The following is a 23904-nucleotide window of genomic DNA, read 5'->3' as shown; positions in this document are numbered from 1 at the left end:
ATATTTTGGGTTCCATGTAAAATGGTCAAAATGCAATCCAATTTATGGGCTCTATATTTGGGGTTTTGTGTAAGACGGTCAAGGCGCAATCCTTTCTATGTGCGTTCACCACAAGACCCATCATATCTTTTTTTTTCAATTTTCCATTTAATAGCTAAATTACATTCATACCCCATTCACCCCGCCTTCACGATGAGGTGCAATGCTCATTTCAAATCTTTTCATTTCACAGCCAAAGCACCAAACTTGGCCTCCAGTACTGTCAGGTACCCAATACATTCATAGGTCATTCAATGAATGTACTGAGCATGTTTGAGATTGCTCTTCTTACAAACATCTGCACATTTCTTCACATAGTCCCCAGCCATCCCAGACTCATAGCTTTCACCAGTTATACATCTAATTAACCCAGATTCAAAATAGGGACCCCCCCAAAAAAAAATAGGCAATCATCAAATTGTCTCACAAAGAGACAAAATTATAACGATGAGTTTTAAATGTGTGAACGTCAACCATAAATGAGCCCAGAAGTCGGCCCTTCGTAAAGTTGAGATTATTACAAATTTAGAAAGATCATACCTGAAGCTTCAAAATGGCACATCGACCATATGTACCAACTCTGTACGATATCTAGACTATGCCATAGTCGAATTTTATTAAAAATAGGTTATTATTAGTCATGATGAACCCATTTCGTTGAACTCAAAATTATACTGATGTTTATTAAAATTAAAGTATTCAATAGTAAAATGGTCATAAAGAGTTAAAAATATCAGATGATTAGTGACAATAAAAGTACCGGTAATTGAATGCAACATTAATACATTATCTTGCATAATTATAATGGCTCACTTCAATACTGAACAATTCTGATTTTGGAATCTACCAGTTTATTGATAGCGAACCCCGAAAATTCCACTATGGACTTTGAATTGTAAGCAGAACTTTACCCCCTGGACTTTGCTCTCTAAAAACACACTGTCAAGCATACTTGTTTATCAGTCCATTAACCACAAGTACTAAGCATGGTATAGTACAAGAAGCGCCAGATGTTTGATGAGAGATTAACTTCCGCGTCACACAAAAGCGCCACAAATACCACAGACAGTTGTGTACGGTGTAGTTAATGGTAATGGCGCGGGCCCAGAAGATTTAAACCATAGCGAGATATGGGCGACCAATCACAAGGCAGATCCATTTAAAGATGCATTACATCATGGCCAATTTTAGTTAGGCCAGAAATTGGCCTAACTCTCCATAGAGTCCTGTGTTAAAAATCTTAACCACAAGGCAAAGTCAGTAGTCCACTTGGGAAGCTAACAAAGAGAGGGAGTAGGGTGACTAAAAAGATCAGATGTGAAAATCTATCAATTGTGCACAGTCACTGCACACATTAATTAAATCAGAGTTTTAAGCTTAAATACAATATCCAGAGTATGCACAATGGGCAAGTGGACTACGGGGTAGTCTATACGATATCCTGAAATGAAGTTACGTTTCTTTCAAATTTGCCTTACAACAGAGTGCAACACTGAGTAAACTGGACTTAAAGTTATCAAAATTCTATTATTTCTGTTGAAACCAGTACCATAAAATGTTAATTTCTAATTATTTTTAGTTTTTGTATCGCGGTGTAGCTTTGTAGCTGTATAAGCATGATAAGAGAAATATGACATATTTTAAATCTGTAAAAAATCTAATTTTCTCAAAATATGAAATTTTTGGATATTTTTGGATACTGTAGCTCAAATCACATTTGGCGTCTTTTGGGCTCATTTTTGGTGGATGGCCACATTTTGTTCAGCTTTGTTGCTTCATTGCAAAAAAGACATCAGTGGCGTAACTAGGGTTGGTAGCGCCCGGGGCAAGAAACAAAATTGGCGCCCCTACCCCCCACCCGACAATATTTTAGACGCGGGCAGTGGCGTAGCTAGGAGCAAAGGATACATAATGCCCCCACCATTCTTGAAACAATTGCGCGCGGAGCACGCGAAATTTTGGACATATAATACACTCATTAATTTTGGTTACTGGAAGTTGAATATCGGTCTTATAATGTTCTTTCAATTGATTTTGTGCTGAAATGCGTGCGAAGCGTGCAAAAATTTTGCCTTTCATCGCTTGCAGGGGCTCGATAGAGAATTGATGCTGAATTGGTCAATTTGACGCCCCCTAAGGGTGGCGCCCGGGGCATGTTGCCCCCCTCTGCCCCCCGTAGTTACGCCACTGTAAGACATAATAGCTACATATCATAGGTCAGGAAAGCCAAGTCCAGTGCCTCTAAAACAACATTCAAAGCTATTCAACATAAATTATACATTCGTTATTGATCAAAACATGGGTCTCGATATCTTTCACTTTACTGACTTAATCGCAGAAAATTGCTTGACCAATCAAAAGAATGATTCATCACCCAAACCGTATGCTTACACGAATGTAATACCAGGTATATATCAGGTGACAACTATTCTTAACTTTAGAAGTGACGGGTATGCACATGTCAATAGGCCCCTTAAAAATAAAAAAAATAAATGTAGACATTTATATAGCGCTTTATGCCGTAAACAGCCTCTAAGCGCTTTACATTTATTCCGCCGTCATTAGAATATGTCGGAACCACGTTTGCAGCCTACAAGTGGCGCAGGGTCCATCAGTACAACGACTGTGACTACCCCTAACAGCTTCCCATTGCACCTGGGTGGGGTGAGGCAAGCGAGGCAAAGCGCCTTGCCCAAGGGCGCAACACGGTGGTGGGACGGGGAATCGAACCCACGCACGTCGTATAAGCTCTCAGATTATGAGTCCAAGGCCGTAACCACTGGGCCACCGTGCCCTCACCCTTCTTAAAAGTCATACCTGCTGACCCCCTTCTTTAGGTTAGGCTACCCCATGACCCCCTTTTTCTAGAATTTTATCAATAAAGTGCCATTAAATAATGTGGAAACTTTAAAATTCTCTTAATTCAGCAAATTCGTGTTGTAAATTAAGCAAATTTTGAACAAAAATAGAGTTTTGCTCCATTTTTTCAAAGTTTTCAACCCAATGACTTATTTTTTCAACAACAAAAAATTACCAAATGACCCCCTTTTTTCAAAAATGTATACCCAGTGAACCCCTGTTTCATTTTATTTCTACCCAGTGGCCCCCTTTTTTAACATGTTTAAAACAACATTTTATACTGATATAGGCCTTTTGTCCTGATTATCATGCAGGGTGCTACTATTAGTGTTGTATTAGACTTGGGCTTAAAATGAAGCAGCTGTACTGCATTTTGTTTATTTGAAAACCCCAATTAAAAAATTGCATTTTCTTGCACTCAAACAGACTGGGTGGGAAACATGGTGTATGTGCAATTGGAGGTAGATTTTTGGATGTACCCTGACCTAAAAAAAGAAAAGAAACTGGTAATAAAAACATTTGACCCAACATTTTGCATTTTGTGTTTAGGCAAAGGAAACAAACTTGTCTTTTGCCTTACTTCATCATTCTATACTTCTCTTGTCCATGTAGTATTGAGCTATTTAACTCCTGACTATGTCACACACTAATTGGATTTGATCAGATGATAAATATGCACCACCATACTTACCAAATCTCCAACCAATTTTCCTGCAGCAGTCCATTAGTAATGGTGAACATTCTTTCTCATACAACGTAATGACATCTAGGTCCAACTTCTCAAGCTTTGGCAGGTAAATGAGATTCCTGAACAAATACTCAACACCTTCAGGACCAATAGAATTGTTGTATGAAAGATCAAGACTCTTTAATTCTGACAAGTGTGTGAATGACTGGGCTAGTGCTGATGCTCCATCTGAATCAATGATATTACTATCCAGGTTAAGATGCTGCAGTGCTGGAGTGTGTTGGAATGACTGAGCTAGTGCTGATGCCCCATCTGAACCAATGCTATTACCATCCAGGTTAAGATGCTGCAGTGCTGGAGTGTGTTGGAATGACTGAGCTAGTGCTGATGCCCCATCTGACCCAATGCTATTATCATACAGGTTAAGATGCTGCAGTGCTGGAGTGTGTTGGAATGACTGAGCTAGTGCTGATGCCCCATCTGAACCAATGCTATTACTAGGCAGGTCCAGATGCTGCAGTGCTGGAGTGTGTTGGAATGACTGAGATAGTGCTGATGCCCCATCTGTACCAATTCTATTCCAAGCCAGGTTGAGGTGCTGCAGTGCTGGAGTGTGTTGGAATGACTGAGATAGTGCTGATGCCCCATCTGTACCAATTCTATTCCAAGCCAGGTTGAGGTGCTGCAGTGCTGGAGTGTGTTGGAATGACTGAGCTAATGCTGATGCCCCATCTGAACCAGTGCTATTACTAGCCAGGTCAAGAAGCTGCAGTTTTGGTGTGGGTCCACGCAAAAGTACATTCACATTACTACCAAGTTTACATTTGGAAATCGTAACATTCTGAAGTGACGTCAATGGCACAATTCCTTCAACAATCTCATCTTCTACATCAATATCGGACATATGATAGTCGGTTACTTCAGGAAATTGTTGAATGAAATTTGCAAAGTTGTCAAAAAATTTCACATTTTTGAGAATGCATTTTTTGACATTTTTATTGATGCATTTTTCAGTTACATTCCCATAAAGATACACACTTTGTAGTGTTATCTCAGAGAGGTCTTGCTGACTTTTGACCATATTTGTCAATGCCTGTATGTTCAAGAAGCATCCTGAGAACAGATTTGTCAAAATCTTAACACCTTGATGACCAATATATGTGTTGCCTAAAAGAGAGAGACTCTTTAATTCTGGTAAGTGTTGGATTGACTGAGCTAGGGCTGATGCCCCATCTGAACCAATGCTATTACCTAGCAGGTTAAGATGCTGCAGTGCTGGAGTGTGTTGGAATGACTGAGCTAGTGCTGATGCCCCATCTGAACCAATGCTATTATCAGCCAGGTCAAGATGCTGCAGTTTTGGTGTGGGTCCACGAAATAGCACATTCACATTACTACCAAGTGTGCATTGGGAAATCGTAACATTCTGAAGTGACTTGAATGACACAATTCCTTCAACCATCTCATCTTGTACATCAATATCAGACATATGATAGTCAGTTACTTCAAGAAATTGTTGAAGGAAATTTGCAAAGTTGTCAAAAAATTTTACATTTTTGAGCATGCATTTTTTGACATTTTCATTGATGTATTTTTCAGTTACTTTCCCAGAAAGAAGCACACTTTGTAGTGTTATCTCAGAGAGGTCACGTTGACTTTTGACCATATTTGTCAATGCCTGTAGGTTCAAGGCACATCCCGATAACAAAATACTCGTCAGAATGCTTTTTTGCAAGGGGTTTGAAGAAAAACAGTCGAATGTTAGGCTTTGCCGATGGGCTTCACGAAGTTGTTTGTTCTGATTTGCTGATTGCACACGGCCTGGCGCACACCAAGGCTGCGATGATTGTTGTCTAATACGTCCCCCAGACAGACATGTTGATTCTGACCAATGCATGGATGAACTCTGTCTAACACGTCCCGTAGATGATGCATTCTGTGTCTTAGGCTTACCCTGGTTCCCAGTTATAGGTTTTAACAAGGGACTGTCTGATCTCCAAATCAGTGAAAGTCTAATGGATGTCTGTGCTCCTAAAAGCATTCTACTCAAAACTGTTCCAAGTGACTGACCTTTGCATTTACTATCACAGACAATTAATTCATCGAGTGAGTTGATAGTGACGTGGGATTTGCTCTCAGTTTCTTCCACTAATGTAACTGTGTCGAGTTTCATGGAAAATGCTACTATCTGGTTGGAAAGGAACATAATGAAATCAAGTTCAAATACATTAAAACCTGAAAAGATTACCTCGGTACGTTGGCATTGCTGTATGTCGCTGTCATTCTCCACATATTTTGCTAGCCTCAGATTACGAAGAATATGTGTGCAAGAAACTTGTGATTGAGGGATTGATGAGCTCAGTTTCAATATGCCAAGTTTTGACAGAGACCCTACAAGTTCTGTTTGCTCTCGTGCTAGTGATGGGCCAATATCGATTTTTGTACAAAAGACAATGACAGCAAACTTGACCTGAGATAACCAAGATGTGTCATCCTTTTTGGAGATGAAGTACTGAAGGAGGTGACACATTTCGTTGTCAGCAGGCCAATTTCCATGATTCATTCGTATACTCTCGACTAATGGGTTGAGAATTGCATGCAGCTGTTGACTAGTCTTTGCAGAGTCCTCAGACATTTGTGACTCTGCTTCAAACAAAAGAAGGAGAGGAAGTTTCCACGGATTAGCAACACGTGGACCTACACCAAATATACATGTATCACCTCTTTCTACATTGACGGCCGTTGTACTTACTATGTGTTGAAGTATAGTTGAAGCAGCTGTCAAGCTAAGACCACAACAAAACTGAAGTATGTTCTTATTATCAACAACCGGTGTTATTGATGATAAGAACTGATCTTGGTTGGTATTAGCTATGTCTGCCAGATACTTGGCAGCACAAAATCCTTGAAAACTTCTGTGCAAGGGAAAGGTCAAGAATTTTCTTTGTCTGAACCTTTCTCGCTTTTTATGAGTTGTACAGATTCCTATGCGTTGGGATACTTGCAAATATTCTGCTGGCACCTCTTTGGCCATGACCTTCTGGCCACAAAGATCTTGCAATGCAAATTTTCCAACACCTTGCAGAACACGTTGAACATTTGGAATGGCTTCAGCAGAATCTGTATCTGAGTAAGATCTTGCCATCATGAAGTCAACTATGTTACTATACAAGGATGTGACTCCTTTAGGTAACTGATCACCATCCTTCCATAGAATACATAACATTGAGAGAGTAAGGGGATTTTTTGACAACCACGATAAGGAAGGAGATAGACTTGATATTGCTCTTTCTAAATTATTTGCACTTGCATTTGATTTCCCGACTTGTTTTTGTATGAAATCCAAAATCGCTGCATCTGAAAATCCTAGCAAATCTACTTGAGGGTAGCCTTGGTATCGCTTGTTAAAGTCATGCAACTTTTCTGGTCTTGAAGTAACTATTACATGGCTTCCTGATAACCACGTACCATCTAGGACAGCAGAAAGACTCTTTCCCTTTCCCTTCCCTTCCCATTTTGGAGATACCTCATCAAAGCCATCCAAGAGAAAAGCAGTTGATTGCGCATTGTCTTCCATCAATTTTTCAAGCCTTTTTCTTTGTACACCTCTGAGCAACTGATCTTTTATAATCTCAAACACATCAGATCGCGGTTCAACTTTATACATATCTATCACAAACAATAATTTGATTTGTTGGTGTTTAACACCCCTCCCCCAATCATATGCTATCCTATTGTGTATTAGTGTTGACTTCCCACACCCAGGGCTGCCAACTACAATTATACGTTTGTTGTTATCATTCCTTATCTTTAATGAGAAAATCTCATCACATGACAGATTCCTGGGTTCTTCATCGATGGAAAACAATTTAAGTTCAGGTGCTACAAATGTGTCATCTGTGGTCCGTTGTTCATCTACCATTGATGGTATAAACCGCATGATGGAATACTGTCGTGTATACTTGGCAGACAATTGCTGTTTAACATCTTCCAGATATTTGCTGTCTTCTGAAAAACGTAAAAATAATAAATAAACAATACTAACAGATGTTAATTGTTTTGTAAATAACTAAAGCGTAATTCCTCCCTGAGGTACCCCCTCCAGATTTTGACCATTGCTGCATTCAAAAACTTTTCTTAAATAAAATTAGCTGGAATGGGAAGGGGTAGCACCAGGATCCTTAATTAAGTATTCAATTTAAAAGATTTCAATTAAAATTGAGGATCGGTCACACAAATTATGGAAATAATCACAAAATAATGCATAATGGCCTATGTTTTGAACTTGCCACCCTTTGCATGGCCCTGATTGATACCCCTTAGGAGAGATCCATAGGACCCTACCCTTAAAATGAATACAATTTCTGAAAGGAATTTCACAAGAAATTCAAATAATAAGGTAGGTTGAGTGTAACATGTTATGAGTGAAAATACCTGCATAAAATTACTTTTTTTCCAAGACCTGTATCTCCCCTTTACCCATCATTGATTCCTGTCCATATTTTAATTCCTTATGTTCTTTTTGTTCAGAAAAGGTCAATTTGAACACAAAAAAATTGTCACATTTTCTGATCAAATTTCCAAAAACAAATTGAAATTTCCTCAACACCCTAAAACAATCCTTTATGATTTTTAGTACAACATGTACCATGAAGTTTCCACCGTAAATTGACAGAAAAAACATGAGGTTGTCCAGTTAAGTTAATTTATTGTCGGAGGGATCTGAAAAGTGCAACGCCTCCACTTTTTTTGGATAGCAATTAGCAAGTTCAAAACTCATGGCTGCATATTATTATGAATTATGAATCTGACGGTGCGGAGGTCCACTGTTGTTTATCAGTGACCGCGTTCAGCGTTTGTGTTTTGCCAAATAAATAAAAGATCGCATGTATCGAGTATATTAATGAGGTTATGAATCATTGTTATTACCTTTTTCTCTTGTCTCAGCAATTCTTGCGGGCAACTCTTCCAATTCTGTGATACAAAATGGAATTAAAACATGGAATTAATCGTGTTGCTTGATACTGTACACCATTGTCTGAAGAAGGACAGGCTGTTGTGTATTTGGCACATAGCACAATTTAATATATTTACAATTCATACCATTTTATTTTCCCAATATTTCCAAGCCACTCTACTCACTGTTGGCAGAGAGGTCAGACCCCCACCCTTTTTATTTTTGTGGTACCCTTTTAACCAAGGCACCCTTTTTGTGTACAAAGTCAGGACCACTTAATGCTTTATCCGCCATTTGAACACACTGCAGTCCCTCAAAAAGTTGTAGCCAATGTCATGCCGCTGTTTAAGTCCCTGTAACTTGTTAACATTATGGGTGTATGTGAAGCAAAGAGAGAACCACCTGCGGTGCTTGCGACTATGGATATATTTATAATATCAGCCTAGTGGATGTAAACATGCATCAAATGGAATTTTCTCTTGCGATATGGTTTGCAGGTTTGGCCATTATTCTTGGAAACAAGGATGATTTTATCATTCAATAAAAATATATTGCAAGTTGAAACAACCCCCACCCTTTTCATTTTACTCCCACCCTTTATATCAATCCACCCTTTTTACCCACAAAGTTTAAACCCCACCCTTTTAATGATTTTCCAAATTTCAAAGTGGCACCCTTTAAAAAGGGTGCCCTGCCAACAGTGTACCCCAAATCAATTTTCTTAATGTTGTCATAAACACATTTTGTGATATTATGTTCTTTTAATTTGAACTCAGTGTTGTGCTTCTTTGGTCCATTTGCATTCTAAAAATAAATGGAGTTATAGAAAAGACATCATGAATTCTCTCCCCTCTTCCCCTTTAAGAAATTCATAAGCCAATAATAAGGATCTTGGCCTACCTTTTTTGTAGTTCTTTTTGCCTTTCTTGTGCTTTTTCTTCTGCTTGAAGATGTCCTGGATGGTAAAAAAAAGTGAGCAACTATTATATTATATACACCCATTCAGCGATATGCTAATTCAGAGAATCATTAAAATCACCTTTGTTATCATAGATGTGCTAACATAGCCTGCTAGTGGTTATCAAGTCAATGCGGTAAAGCATTTGACTATGGTGCGAGAGGTTGCAGGTTTAACCCTGGGGTGGTTTAGTATCCTCTTGTGGAAAAATTGAGTTAGCTTGAAATTCCCCTGGACATATTGATTCCAAAATAAGAGAAATTGAATCTAATAGGAAAAGAAGACACTTAAAGGAATCAATATGGATAAGAAAGAGGGGGCAGGCTAAAGTGCAGTGATTTATAGTGCACTACACAGGGCTGTCAACTCTCACACATTGGCCGTGAGTCTCACGCATTGGGTCACTTTCTCACGGTCTCACGCCAAGGTAGTATAATCTCACGCCTAGGTAGTAAATCTAACACAAAAAGCTGGAAAATTAGTAAAATCTCACGCATCGTCAAAATAATTTGTTGTCTCTACCCCCCCCCCACTTTTTCTCGAGGGCCGTGGCTCAAATAATCACGGGTCAAAATGAACATTGTAGTCGGCAAATCCTGGTACGCCTCTGTCTCACGCCAAGCAATTCCAAAAAGTTGACAGCCCTGCGCTACAGGGATTAATACACTCAACAGGAATTGTGGCAACTACTTCCTTCCGCATATTTATGATCAGTTATTAACAGCGCCATCTACGTCGGCTACCAACAGGAAGCAACAGACGAGAAAGGTCAAAGCTGATCATTCAATATAAGGAAAGTGCTGTGATACAGAACGAAACGTCATTGAGGTATGTCAACATCACCTTTTCTTGGATTTGTTCAAGAACATTTTATATAACTGGAGCATATAATGTTTGTAAAAGGATTTCCAAAAGTGTAGCATGAGTTAATGAACTACCCAACTGTACTATTAACTTTTAAGCTTCATTTACTGTTTATTTTACCTTTGTCAATTTGACTAGTAAGTGTGTCCACCTGCTGTCTTGTTTGGTCTCTGTAAGTATCTTGTAGTGTAGTGGTCTGTTGTCTTGTCTGTCCCCTGATGGTGTCTTGAAGTCTTCTGGTTTGCCCTTCTGTGCAGTCTGTCACCTGTCCCCTGATGGTGTCAATTTGACTGGTAAGTTTGTCTGTCTGATGTCTTGTTTGGTATCTGTAAGTATCTTGTAGTGTAGTGGTCTGTTGTCTTGTCTGTCCCCTGATGGTGTCTTGAAGTCTTCTGGTTTGCCCTTCTGTGCAGTCTGTCATCTGTCCCCTGATAGTGTCAATTTGACTGGTAAGTTTGTCCGTCTGATGTCTCGTTTGGTCTCTGTAATTATGCTGTAGTGTAGTGGTCTGTTGTCTTGTCTGTCCCCTGATGGTGTCTTGAAGTCTTCTGGTTTGCCCCCCTGTGCAGTCTGTCATCTGCCCCCTGATGGTATCTTGAAGTATTCTGGTTTGTGCTTCTGTGCAGTCTGATACAGTGTCCTGTAGTACCTTTCGCTCGTTGACATGACTTCTTTGAGTTCATCCTCAGAATCTTTGACGACTTGCTGCATCCATTGTTTCATTTCAGCTGTCAATGGCCTTGTTGCTCTTTCTTCCATTTCTTGTGTTACAGCCAGGGTCTTTATCTGTGACACATGAAGGAAATATGTGAAATAATTCATTAATAAGGGTTATGGAATGCACAATGATATATCACGATCAAACAAATAAACATCCCATAAATAATGGCAGCAGGTAAGCATGGAACATGCAGGTGGTGATGGAGTAAGCTAGTTTTGACCATTATTCCGAAGGGTCATTACTCTGAATTTACTGAATTTACAGCACACTTACATGTTGTAGTTTGCATCTGATATCATCAGCCTGTGCTGTTGTGAAGTGCTGTGGATGTATTTTCTCAAGAAGCTCTACCAGATTGAAGATATCATCAAAATATCCATTTCTTGTTGGTTTGGTCACCTTCAGATTATCTGCAATTCTCTTATGGCAGAGATTGTTTCGTGCTTGGTACACCTATTTCAAAGGAGGATCAATAACAACACACCAATCACAACATAATTATAATATTGATTTATTTACAGCAGAAATAACAGATCATCAACCCAATGCTACTTTGCAACTAAATTAGTTGACGTAACTTAGAACCTCAACTTCTGTCATATACATGTACCTGCACCCTGATTGTTTTGAGAATGGTGCATATATGTGACGTGTCATGTCAAAAGGAGACACTTTTGGGCAGGATAGTAAATGGAGAAATAGCCAAAAATCTGCCCGGGAGTGATTTTTCACAACTTGGGTTTGTTATGGATTTGTGATGTTCTTAATGTTAAAAATACTGTCTGATAGTTTCAGACCGGAATATAACTGGCATCTTGTATCTTTTAAGACATTTTTCAAGGTAATTCCTAATCTCGACATTGTCAATAATATTTTTAAAAGGCCGATATCTCAATTTCCAATTTTATAATACCATAACTTACGAACTCAATATCTTAGCTTAGGAATGAATGTCCGATTTCATTGGGGTAAACGGCGTTGTGGAGCAAAATACATCTATATTTAAGATATAGGTAAAAACCTCAAAATTGATAACCTGCCCAAAAGTGTCTCCTTTTGACATGACACGTCACAAATGCTCTAGAAAAAAGCACATCTCATGGATCTCCTCCAGTGGCGTAGCCAATGAAACCAGGGGCCAGTGCCCCCCGCTCGTCGTGGCCGTTGGTACATGTAAGGCCGTCGGTAGACTGAAGGCGTTGGTGAAAAAAAAAATTAGGTTAACAATGGGCTATTTTATACCCAGGGTGACAGAAAAAGGGGACAAATTGTAAATGAAATTGAATTTTACATTAAAATTGTGTGTTTGCATATTGGTACCGCCTAATATCCTTTTCTTTTTTTTTTTTTTTTTTTTTTTTTGCTCTTCACTTTTTCAAACCATGCCAAAAAAATTTTGGTCAACAAATCACAACTTCCGTCGGTACATTTACAAGTTGTGCCCCCTCGGTTCCAAAATCCTGGCTACGCCACTGATCTCCTGTATCTGTAGGTGTACTATACAACACTCCCAATGCTGGAGCCAGGTGTATAGGGTAGTGTGCGCATACGGATGGTGTACCTTATTGTAAAACCTAGCCAATCAGTCACTTGTGCAACTATTTTTTTTTTCAAAGCGACCGCAAATTCATGTCTTAACACCAATGGTGAACAAACATTGTGAGAGTGTGGCATTAGGGCTTGATTTAATAACTGGTTTACAAGCACAGATGCATGTACATGTAAATTGGTTCTGTGCATGTAAAATTGTGCCTGTGCATGCAAAATTTTGTGATATTCAACCCATATATTTAAGGAAATACTGCAGTGATGCACGTAACTTTCATTTTCTAAATCGACCCCTGTGTGGCATAGAAGTGATAGGTAACTTAACTATACTTTTTTTTAATCCTTATATTTTGAATTTTGAGCCCTGCATTAGCGGCCATTTTTGTTTTATGTAAATTAGCATTTTTCCCATATTCCCTTTTCTGTCCTTTTTAGCTATGTTGTTGAGGAGGGTTTAATTAGAGTCACTGGCAAGCAGTAACATAACATTGGTGTTCTCTAATTAGTTGACTACGGTAGGCCTACTTATCTTTATCTTAGCAGAAATCAATATAATGAAATTTTAGTTAATTTGAATTTCTTTTACACTTTTAAAAAGGGCATTTCGTGATCAACAGCATGCATCCCCCCACTTTTCTCCAAAAAAGTTGAGATTTTTATACCAATGGAAACCTCTGGTTACATAATGTTATGTACAAAATATTTCTTGCAGATTAATTCGTTTAGCAAAAATATCGTGAATTTTGAATCATTGTCTATGGAGCAGTGTAATAAATCATGCATAAATTGCAAACGCAAAATCGGAATCAACTGAAATTTTGGGAATAAGCCTTTTTCGTGCATATCTACTGAAAAATGTCATAAAAGGAGGATGCTAGGATCACAAAATACTCCTTTAAATGCAGAGATTTGTATTCCACATTTTTTTTTTTTTTGCAAAATTTGCAAATAACAAAAATCATCGTGCAATACAACATGATCAACTCATAAAGGATCGCAATTAATCACACTCTGGGCATCTCCTGTCATAAGTGAGCTTATTCCATCAAGATGTGTAAAAAAAATCAATGTCCTACCTTGTTTATAACATCATGATTAGCTGGATTGTTGAGATGACATTCTCCAAATTTCATCATGACCTTCAAGATGGAAGCAGAATCAAAGTCACCAAAACAAGTTGGACTCTGACCTGGTGGAAGACTAACAGCAAAGGCTTTGGCTAACTCAACATAATCATGGAAGAGTCTTGATGGGTTGATGTTTCTCCAGGTGACACGTGCATCCTTCTTTGGATATCTGTTGGTCCAAAATAGAGTCTCTATTGCATGGCACCATTGGCTGCAATTCTTACAAGGTGGAGGGTATACAGGGCAGTCATGAGATTGCCTTCTACGTTTGTTGTCTGTTATTCTGGTAGAACATTGTGTTGAACGTAAACAAGGTTGGAGGGTAACTTGTTGATTGGTAGGGTGGATGATGATTTGTTTTGTGGTATGCCAATCTTTGATAACATTCTCTGCACATGGTATAACTGCTTGATCACACACTACCTGGATGGCTTCGTGGCATTGGACATAGTAATGAAATTCTTCAAGATCCCCTGATGTAGTCATTGTGATGATCAGCCTCCAAGAAATTTATACCTGAAGATTTCTGAATGATAATCCTAAATAAATCGATACATAAATAATTTGAATCAAAATTGTAATGTTAACCATTTATATGCTTCAAATCTGTCATTAGGCGATGAAAAAAGAAAATCCTGTTCTACGGGCCCGACCGACCCAGATTTTGAACAAATTGGGGGAAAAAATTTCCTGTTTCAGAAATTTCAGGAACAATTTTTTTTGTATTTTCTAAAATTGCAAATTATTTATAGGTTTTGGTGATTTTTGGATCATATAAAAAAAAGAAAAAAAAAGGCTGACCAACCGACCCTACTTGAAAGGTCCGTCCTCGTCCGCCCAGTAGAACAGGGTTTTTTTCGTCAGCTTTATGGATCCCAAAAATTGTATGCAATTAAGTTACTCATTGGACATGGTTTTTGTTCCACTGCTGACAAATGCTTGTGTACTTTGACTGCACACAGGCACATTTAAAATGCAAATTAGTCTGTGTTTGATAATGTAAACATGGAGAAAGCTAAATCGACTAATAACCGTCGATGTCCAAATACATAAAATAAAAGAGACTGCAAATGACTTTAAATATCTCACATATATTTCAACAAATATCTAGTCCATAAAAATGTCACAATATTTGCCCAAAATTTTGCCCTGAAAAATCCCCGGCTTGGTAAGTTACAAGTACTTGTAAACTGAATTTTCTTCAAAGTACATTTACAGAATATATTTTGACTGGTAACTGTGTACTGGACATGAGAATTAAATATAAAACGAACAAAATTTTTTTTAAAGCCAACTCTCCAACTGTCATATCGTACATGGAGCAAGGCGTGTGGCCTGCATAAGGTAACCTATAGGCATGCGATATTTTTTTTTGGGGGGCTTTGGGGGCACGAGCCCCCGGGTAAAAAGCAGGGCGGCCAAAACGAAGGGCAGCGGAAGAAGAAGGTGGCAAAAAGAATTAGTAAAGAGTAAAGAAAAAAGGGCGGAAAAAATTTGAAAGAGCATAAGAAAATTATGAAAAAATGGTACTATACATCAAAATGTGTTGCTTTTAGCACCTATAATCCTTTTTTTTTTTTGCTCTTCACTTTTTCAAACCACCGAAAAAAGAAAATTGGGTCAACCTTTTCGGCTGTTAATTGAGCAAGGCTGCAAAATAGAATTTTCTTCAGCCCCGGGATAGGAGCAGCCACAGTACGCCACTGATACATGTATGTAATTAGGCTACTTGCGCTGTATCCTATTCCTGCTCACACACAGAATGTTTAGTGCGAATGCAGAGTGACCTATTTGTCAGACACTGCTGTCCGAAACTTCGAATCATGATATTTACATTAATTCTCAAACATGCTGTCAGCTACTCAGCATGAACCAGGGTAGCTTGCGAGTGCACCTTGGACTCTAGCCTCAAGTCGAAAGTGAAGCTATCACATACACACACACCCCGAGGATCGTACCGTATTACAACCACGGGAGTAACATGCATGGGCGCTAGCAGTAAATTCCAATTTTCTATGCTTTACCTCACTTGTTCGGCTCAAAATTAAAAGGGGACATATCTGACAGTAAAAGCTAACATTTTATGGAAAATAAATACTAATCTATTTTTAGAGAAATATTATATGGCTTTAACTAAGGTTTGCCTGTGATACCTATAGTAGGCCATGCATTTTGAGTTGGGGGATTTTTGCCTGACATTGCATATTTTTGGGAAATTGAAACATTTTTTGTTTAGAATGACCACAATGGAATTAAGTGTACTTTTATGTGTACTTTTTGTGTTTTTATCCTTGGTATGAACCTAAATAAAGTGAAATGAAATCATTTCAGTACTTGTACATACATGCAAATTGAAATACTACAAAAGTACAATGTATTGTATATATGTGATGCGATCAAGCAAAATCAGTCGGAACTCGGAAATATTGATTTTGAGATATAGCCAAACAAAGAAAATATTTCCTTTTGTTTCATATTGTTTTGACAACTCTTTAATTGCTCATATCTTTGGAACTGGCTATTTAATTTCAATGGGGTTTTCTGCCAAATCCAGCTTTTAAAATACTTTTTACTAGGGGCCTATCATGTAAGAAACTGAAAATTTATTATTGCCGAGTTCCGACTGATTTTGCTTGATCGCATCACATAATGTGCTATAACGCATGGCATGGCCAGGGTCATGGCCAGTACTAGAGTAGTCTATTCTCAAAATTAAATCTGTATCTGTAGGTATACTAGCCAGGCGTATAGGCCTACTATAGGGTAGTGTGCGCATACGGAGTGAAAAAGTTAGTCTTGGCGAAGGTGCTGAAGCACAGCTTCCTTGAAAGTTGAAACTTGTTGCGCCAAGTAAACCCGGAAGTAAATAATAATTATGTACCGTATATTTTAACTTGATATTACATCGGTTCAGCTTATTCAAATCGTACATCATAATGTTCTGAATAAAAGCTTACCTTTATGAAAGGATATATCGAATAAAAATCCTAGAAACAGAACAAAAACGGCTCACTTCGAAATCACCCCATCTTGTCTTTTCAGCTTGAATTGGGTATTCCCCTCGGCGAAATACAAAGGGCTGACATTCCTTTTCTACAAAAATATCTTTAAAAAGGAAAAGGGGTGCAAATGTATATTGTATTGTTTGCTTATTTGTTTGTTTGTTAGTTTTCCGCTATCTACTCAATTATAGTATTTATTTGTAAATTACAAAGAAATTGAGAAAGGTTGAATAATTATATTTTGTTAGGCCTATCTACTGATGATAGCATTTTCAAACCTAATGAAATAATACGAAAATGAAGGAAATCATAAGACTTCGCATGAGACGAGTCAGAAAGATCATTTGGTATATTCTTTTATATTTCATGTTTGTTTGTCTGTCTGTTTGTTTGTTTTTATCCATTTACGGTGCAATTTGCAAATCACCCGTTGCGACATCCATCATCTTCTGTGAACACGCGTACGCGTGAGCCCACTTACGATCTGCATCATTTACGATCTGCATCATTTACGATCTGCATCATTTTCTCGCATCGCGCTCGCAAACGGCTATCTTCTGAAGATAGCATAATTTGCGGGCCTAATAATACAACAGAAAATATTAAGAAAACGTCTGTTAGGAAAGTTTGTTTTGATGTTATTTGTTTGCTTGTTAGTTTTCCGCTATCTACTCAAGATAGTATTTATTTGTAAAATACAAAGAAATTGAGAAAGGTTGAATAATTATATTTTGTTAGGCCTATCTACTGATCATAGCATTTTTAAACCTAATGAAATAATACGAAAATGAAGGAAATCATAAGACTTAGCATGAGACGAGTCAGAAAGATCGTTTGGTAGGCCCCCCTATATTCTTTATATTTTATGTTTGTTTGTCTGTCTGTTTGTTTGTTTTTTCTCCATTTACGGTGCAATTTGCAAATCACCCGTTGCGACATCCATCATCTTCTGTGAACACGTGTACGCGTGAGCCCACTTACGATCTGCATCATTTACGATCTGCATCATTTACGATCTGCATCATTTTCTCGCATCGCGCTCGCAAACGGCTATCTTCTGAAGATAGCATTGCGGGCCTAATAAAACAACAGAAAATATTAAGAAAACGTCTGTTAGGAAAGTTTGTTTTGATGTTATTGGTTTGCTTGTTAGTTTTCCGCTATCTACTCAAGATAGTATTTATTTGTAAATTACAAAGAAATTGAGAAAGGTTGAATAATTATATTTTGTTAGGCCTATCTACTGATCATAGCATTTTTAAACCTAATGAAATAATACGAAAATGAAGGAAATCATAAGACTTAGCATGAGACGAGTCAGAAAGATCATTTGGTATATTCTTTTATATTTCATGCCTGCTTGTCTGTCTGTTTGTTTGTTTCTTATCCATTTACGGTGCAATTTGCAAATCACCCGTTGCGACATCCATCATCTTCTGTGAACACGCGTACTCGTGAGCCCACTTACGTTCTGCATCATTTACGATCTGCATCATTTACGATCTGCATCATTTTCTCGCATCGCGCTCGCAAACGGCTATCTTCTGAAGATAGCATAATTTGCGGGCCTAATAATACAACAGAAAATATTAAGAAAATGTCTGTTAGGAAAGTTTGTTTTGATGTTATTTGTTTGCTTGTTAGTTTTCCGCTATCTACTCAAGATAGTATTTATTTGTAAAATACAAAGAAATTGAGAAAGGTTGAATAATTATATTTTGTTAGGCCTATCTACTGATCATAGCATTTTTAAACCTAATGAAATAATACGAAAATGAAGGAAATCATAAGACTTAGCATGAGACGAGTCAGAAAGATCGTTTGGTATATTCTTTTATATTTCATGTTTGTTTGTCTGTCTGTTTGTTTGTTTTTTCTCCATTCACGGTGCAATTTGCAAATCACCCGTTGCGACATCCATCATCTTCTGTGAACACGCCTACGGGTGAGCCCACTTACGTTCTGCATCATTTACGATCTGCATCATTTACGATCTGCATCATTTTCTCGCATCGCGCTCGCAAACGGCTATCTTCTGAAGATAGCATAATTTGCGGGCCTAATAATACAACAGAAAATATTAAGAAAACGTCTGTTAGGAAAGTTTGTTTTGATGTTATTTGTTTGCTTGTTAGTTTTCCGCTATCTACTCAAGATAGTATTTATTTGTAAAATACAAAGAAATTGAGAAAGGTTGAATAATTATCTTTTGTTAGGCCTATCTACTGATCATAGCATTTTTAAACCTAATGAAATAATACGAAAATGAAGGAAATCATAAGACTTAGCATGAGACGAGTCAGAAAGATCGTTTGGTATATTCTTTTATATTTCATGTTTGTTTGTCTGTCTGTTTGTTTGTTTTTTCTCCATTCACGGTGCAATTTGCAAATCACCCGTTGCGACATCCATCATCTTCTGTGAACACGCGTACGCGTGAGCCCACTTACGATCTGCATCATTTACGATCTGCATCATTTACGATCTACATCATTTACGATCTGCATCATTTTCTCGCATCGCGCTCGCAAACGGCTATCTTCTGAAGATAGCATTGCGGGCCTAATAAAACAACAGAAAATATTAAGAAAACGTCTGTTAGGAAAGTTTGTTTTGATGTTATTTGTTTGCTTGTTAGTTTTCCGCTATCTACTCAAGATAGTATTTATTTGTAAATTACAAAGAAATTGAGAAAGGTTGAATAATTATATTTTGTTAGGCCTATCTACTGATGATAGCATTTTTAAACCTAATAAAATAATACAAAAATGAAGGAAATCATAAGACTTCGCATGAGACGAGTCAGAAAGATCATTTGGTATATTCTTTTATATTTCATGTTTGTTTGTCTGTCTGTTTGTTTGTTTTTATCCATTTACGGTGCAATTTCAATTCACCCGTTGCGACATCCATCATCTTCTGTGAACACGCGTACGCGTGAGCCCATGTACGTTCTGCATCATTTACGATCTGCATCATTTACGATCTGCATCATTTACGATCTGCATCATTTACGATCTGCATCATTTTTCTCGCATCGCGCTCGCAAACGGCTATCTTCTGAAGATAGCATAATTTGCGGGCCTAATAATACAACAGAAAATATTAAGAAAACGTCTGTTAGGAAAGTTTGTTTTGATGTTATTTGTTTGCTTGTTAGTTTTCCGCTATCTACTCAAGATAGTATTTATTTGTAAAATACAAAGAAATTGAGAAAGGTTGAATAATTATATTTTGTTAGGCCTATCTACTGATCATAGCATTTTTAAACCTAATGAAATAATACGAAAATGAAGGAAATCATAAGACTTAGCATGAGACGAGTCAGAAAGATCGTTTGGTATATTCTTTTATATTTTATGTTTGTTTGTCTGTCTGTTTGTTTGTTTTATCCATTTACGGTGCAATTTGCAAATCACCCGTTGCGACATCCATCATCTTCTGTGAACACGTGTACGCGTGAGCCCACTTACGATCTGCATCATTTACGATCTGCATCATTTACGATCTGCATCATTTACGATCTGCATCATTTTCTCGCATCGCGCTTCGCAAACGGCTATCTTCTGAAGATAGCATTGCGGGCCTAATAAAACAACAGAAAATATTAAGAAAACGTCTGTTAGGAAAGTTTGTTTTGATGTTATTTGTTTGCTTGTTAGTTTTCCGCTATCTACTCAAGATAGTATTTATTTGTAAATTACAAAGAAATTGAGAAAGGTTGAATAATTATATTTTGTTAGGCCTATCTACTGATGATAGCATTTTCAAACCTAATGAAATAATACAAAAATGAAGGAAATCATAAGACTTAGCATGAGACGAGTCAGAAAGATCGTTTGGTATATTCTTTTATATTTCATGTTTGTTTGTCTGTCTGTTTGTTTGTTTTTTCTCCATTTACGGTGCAATTTGCAAATCACCCGTTGCGTCATCCATCATCTTCTGTGAACACGCCTACGCGTGAGCCCACTTACGTTCTGCATCATTTACGATCTGCATCATTTACGATCTGCATCATTTTCTCGCATCGCGCTCGCAAACGGCTATATTCTGAAGATAGCATAATTTGCGGGCCTAATAAAACAACAGAAAATATTAAGAAAACGTCTGTTAGGAAAGTTTGTTTTGATGTTATTTGTTTGCTTGTTAGTTTTCCGCTATCTACTCAAGATAGTATTTATTTGTAAAATACAAAGAAATTGAGAAAGGTTGAATAATTATATTTTGTTAGGCCTATCTACTGATGATAGCATTTTTAAACCTAATGAAATAATACGAAAATGAAGGAAATCATAAGACTTAGCATGAGACGAGTCAGAAAGATCGTTTGGTATATTCTTTTATATTTCATGTTTGTTTGTCTGTCTGTTTGTTTGTTTTTTCTCCATTCACGGTGCAATTTGCAAATCACCCGTTGCGACATCCATCATCTTCTGTGAACACGCGTACGCGTGAGCCCACTTACGATCTGCATCATTTACGATCTGCATCATTTACGATCTACATCATTTACGATCTGCATCATTTTCTCGCATCGCGCTCGCAAACGGCTATCTTCTGAAGATAGCATTGCGGGCCTAATAAAACAATAGAAAATATTAAGAAAACGTCTGTTAGGAAAGTTTGTTTTGATGTTATTTGTTTGCTTGTTAGTTTTCCGCTATCTACTCAAGATAGTATTTATTTGTAAATTACAAAGAAATTGAGAAAGGTTGAATAATTATATTTTGTTAGGCCTATCTACTGATGATAGCATTTTTAAACCTAATGAAATAATACAAAAATGAAGGAAATCATAAGACTTCGCATGAGACGAGTCAGAAAGATCATTTGGTATATTCTTTTATATTTCATGTTTGTTTGTCTGTCTGTTTGTTTGTTTTTTATCCATTTACGGTGCAATTTGCAAATCACCCGTTGCGACATCCATCATCTTCTGTGAACACGCGTACGCGTGAGCCCATGTACGTTCTGCATCATTTACGATCTGCATCATTTACGATCTGCATCATTTACGATCTGCATCATTTACGATCTGCATCATTTACGATCTGCATCATTTTTCTCGCATCGCGCTCGCAAACGGCTATCTTCTGAAGATAGCATAATTTGCGGGCCTAATAATACAACAGAAAATATTAAGAAAACGTCTGTTAGGAAAGTTTGTTTTGATGTTATTTGTTTGCTTGTTAGTTTTCCGCTATCTACTCAAGATAGTATTTATTTGTAAAATACAAAGAAATTGAGAAAGGTTGAATAATTATATTTTGTTAGGCCTATCTACTGATGATAGCATTTTTAAACCTAATGAAATAATACGAAAATGAAGGAAATCATAAGACTTAGCATGAGACGAGTCAGAAAGATCGTTTGGTATATTCTTTTATATTTTATGTTTGTTTGTCTGTCTGTTTGTTTGTTTTTTATCCATTTACGGTGCAATTTGCAAATCACCCGTTGCGACATCCATCATCTTCTGTGAACACGTGTACGCGTGAGCCCACTTACGATCTGCATCATTTACGATCTGCATCATTTACGATCTGCATCATTTACGATCTGCATCATTTTCTCGCATCGCGCTCGCAAACGGCTATCTTCTGAAGATAGCATTGCGGGCCTAATAAAACAACAGAAAATATTAAGAAAACGTCTGTTAGGAAAGTTTGTTTTGATGTTATTTGTTTGCTTGTTAGTTTTCCGCTATCTACTCAAGATAGTATTTATTTGTAAAATACAAAGAAATTGAGAAAGGTTGAATAATTATATTTTGTTAGGCCTATCTACTGATGATAGCATTTTTAAACCTAATGAAATAATACAAAATGAAGGAAATCATAAGACTTAGCATGAGACGAGTCAGAAAGATCATTTGGTATATTCTTTTATATTTCATGTTTGTTTGTCTGTCTGTTTGTTTGTTTTTTATCCATTTACGGTGCAATTTGCAAATCACCCGTTGCGACATCCATCATCTTCTGTGAACACGCGTACGCGTGAGCCCATGTACGTTCTGCATCATTTACGATCTGCATCATTTACGATCTGCATCATTTACGATCTGCATCATTTACGATCTGCATCATTTACGATCTGCATCATTTTTCTCGCATCGCGCTCGCAAACGGCTATCTTCTGAAGATAGCATAATTTGCGGGCCTAATAATACAACAGAAAATATTAAGAAAACGTCTGTTAGGAAAGTTTGTTTTGATGTTATTTGTTTGCTTGTTAGTTTTCCGCTATCTACTCAAGATAGTATTTATTTGTAAAATACAAAGAAATTGAGAAAGGTTGAATAATTATATTTTGTTAGGTCTATCTACTGATCATAGCATTTTTAAACCTAATGAAATAATACGAAAATGAAGGAAATCATAAGACTTAGCATGAGACGAGTCAGAAAGATCATTTGGTATATTCTTTTATATTTCATGTTTGTTTGTCTGTCTGTTTGTTTGTTTTTTATCCATTTACGGTGCAATTTGCAAATCACCCGTTGCGACATCCATCATCTTCTGTGAACACGTGTACGCGTGAGCCCACTTACGATCTGCATCATTTACGATCTGCATCATTTACGATCTGCATCATTTACGATCTGCATCATTTTCTCGCATCGCGCTCGCAAACGGCTATCTTCTGAAGATAGCATTGCGGGCCTAATAAAACAACAGAAAATATTAAGAAAACGTCTGTTAGGAAAGTTTGTTTTGATGTTATTTGTTTGCTTGTTAGTTTTCCGCTATCTACTCAAGATAGTATTTATTTGTAAATTACAAAGAAATTGAGAAAGGTTGAATAATTATATTTTGTTAGGCCTATCTACTGATGATAGCATTTTCAAACCTAATGAAATAATACAAAAATGAAGGAAATCATAAGACTTAGCATGAGACGAGTCAGAAAGATCATTTGGTATATTCTTTTATATTTCATGTTTGTTTGTCTGTCTGTTTGTTTGTTTTTATCCATTTACGGTGCAATTTGCAAATCACCCGTTGCGACATCCATCATCTTCTGTGAACACGCGTACGCGTGAGCCCACTTACGTTCTGCATCGTTTACGATCTGCATCATTTTCGCATCGCGCTCGCAAACGGCTATCTTCTGAAGATAGCATAATTGCGGGCCTAAT

At 37.3% G+C, this 23904-nt stretch overlaps 1 protein-coding gene across 1 annotated transcript; it reads right to left on the bottom strand.

Moving 5' to 3' along the window:
• Positions 1-2843: 2843 nt before the first annotated feature.
• Positions 2844-11046, bottom strand: LOC140141381 (uncharacterized). Its single transcript, XM_072163231.1, has 4 exons — positions 10486-11046; positions 9447-9498; positions 8516-8562; positions 2844-7594 (listed from the first exon to the last, which is right to left on the bottom strand). The coding sequence occupies exons 1-4, from the start codon at positions 10940-10942 to the stop codon at positions 3522-3524; spliced, it is 4629 nt and encodes a 1542-aa protein (XP_072019332.1). The 5' UTR covers positions 10943-11046; the 3' UTR covers positions 2844-3521.
• Between the last annotated feature and the right edge of the window lie 12858 nt (positions 11047-23904).

Source organism: Amphiura filiformis, chromosome 19, assembly GCF_039555335.1.
Source record: "Amphiura filiformis chromosome 19, Afil_fr2py, whole genome shotgun sequence".
Taxonomy (NCBI): Eukaryota; Metazoa; Echinodermata; class Ophiuroidea; order Amphilepidida; family Amphiuridae; genus Amphiura; species Amphiura filiformis.
The sequence above is the reverse complement of the archived record's forward strand: the minus strand, read 5'-3'. Positions and strand labels throughout refer to the sequence as shown.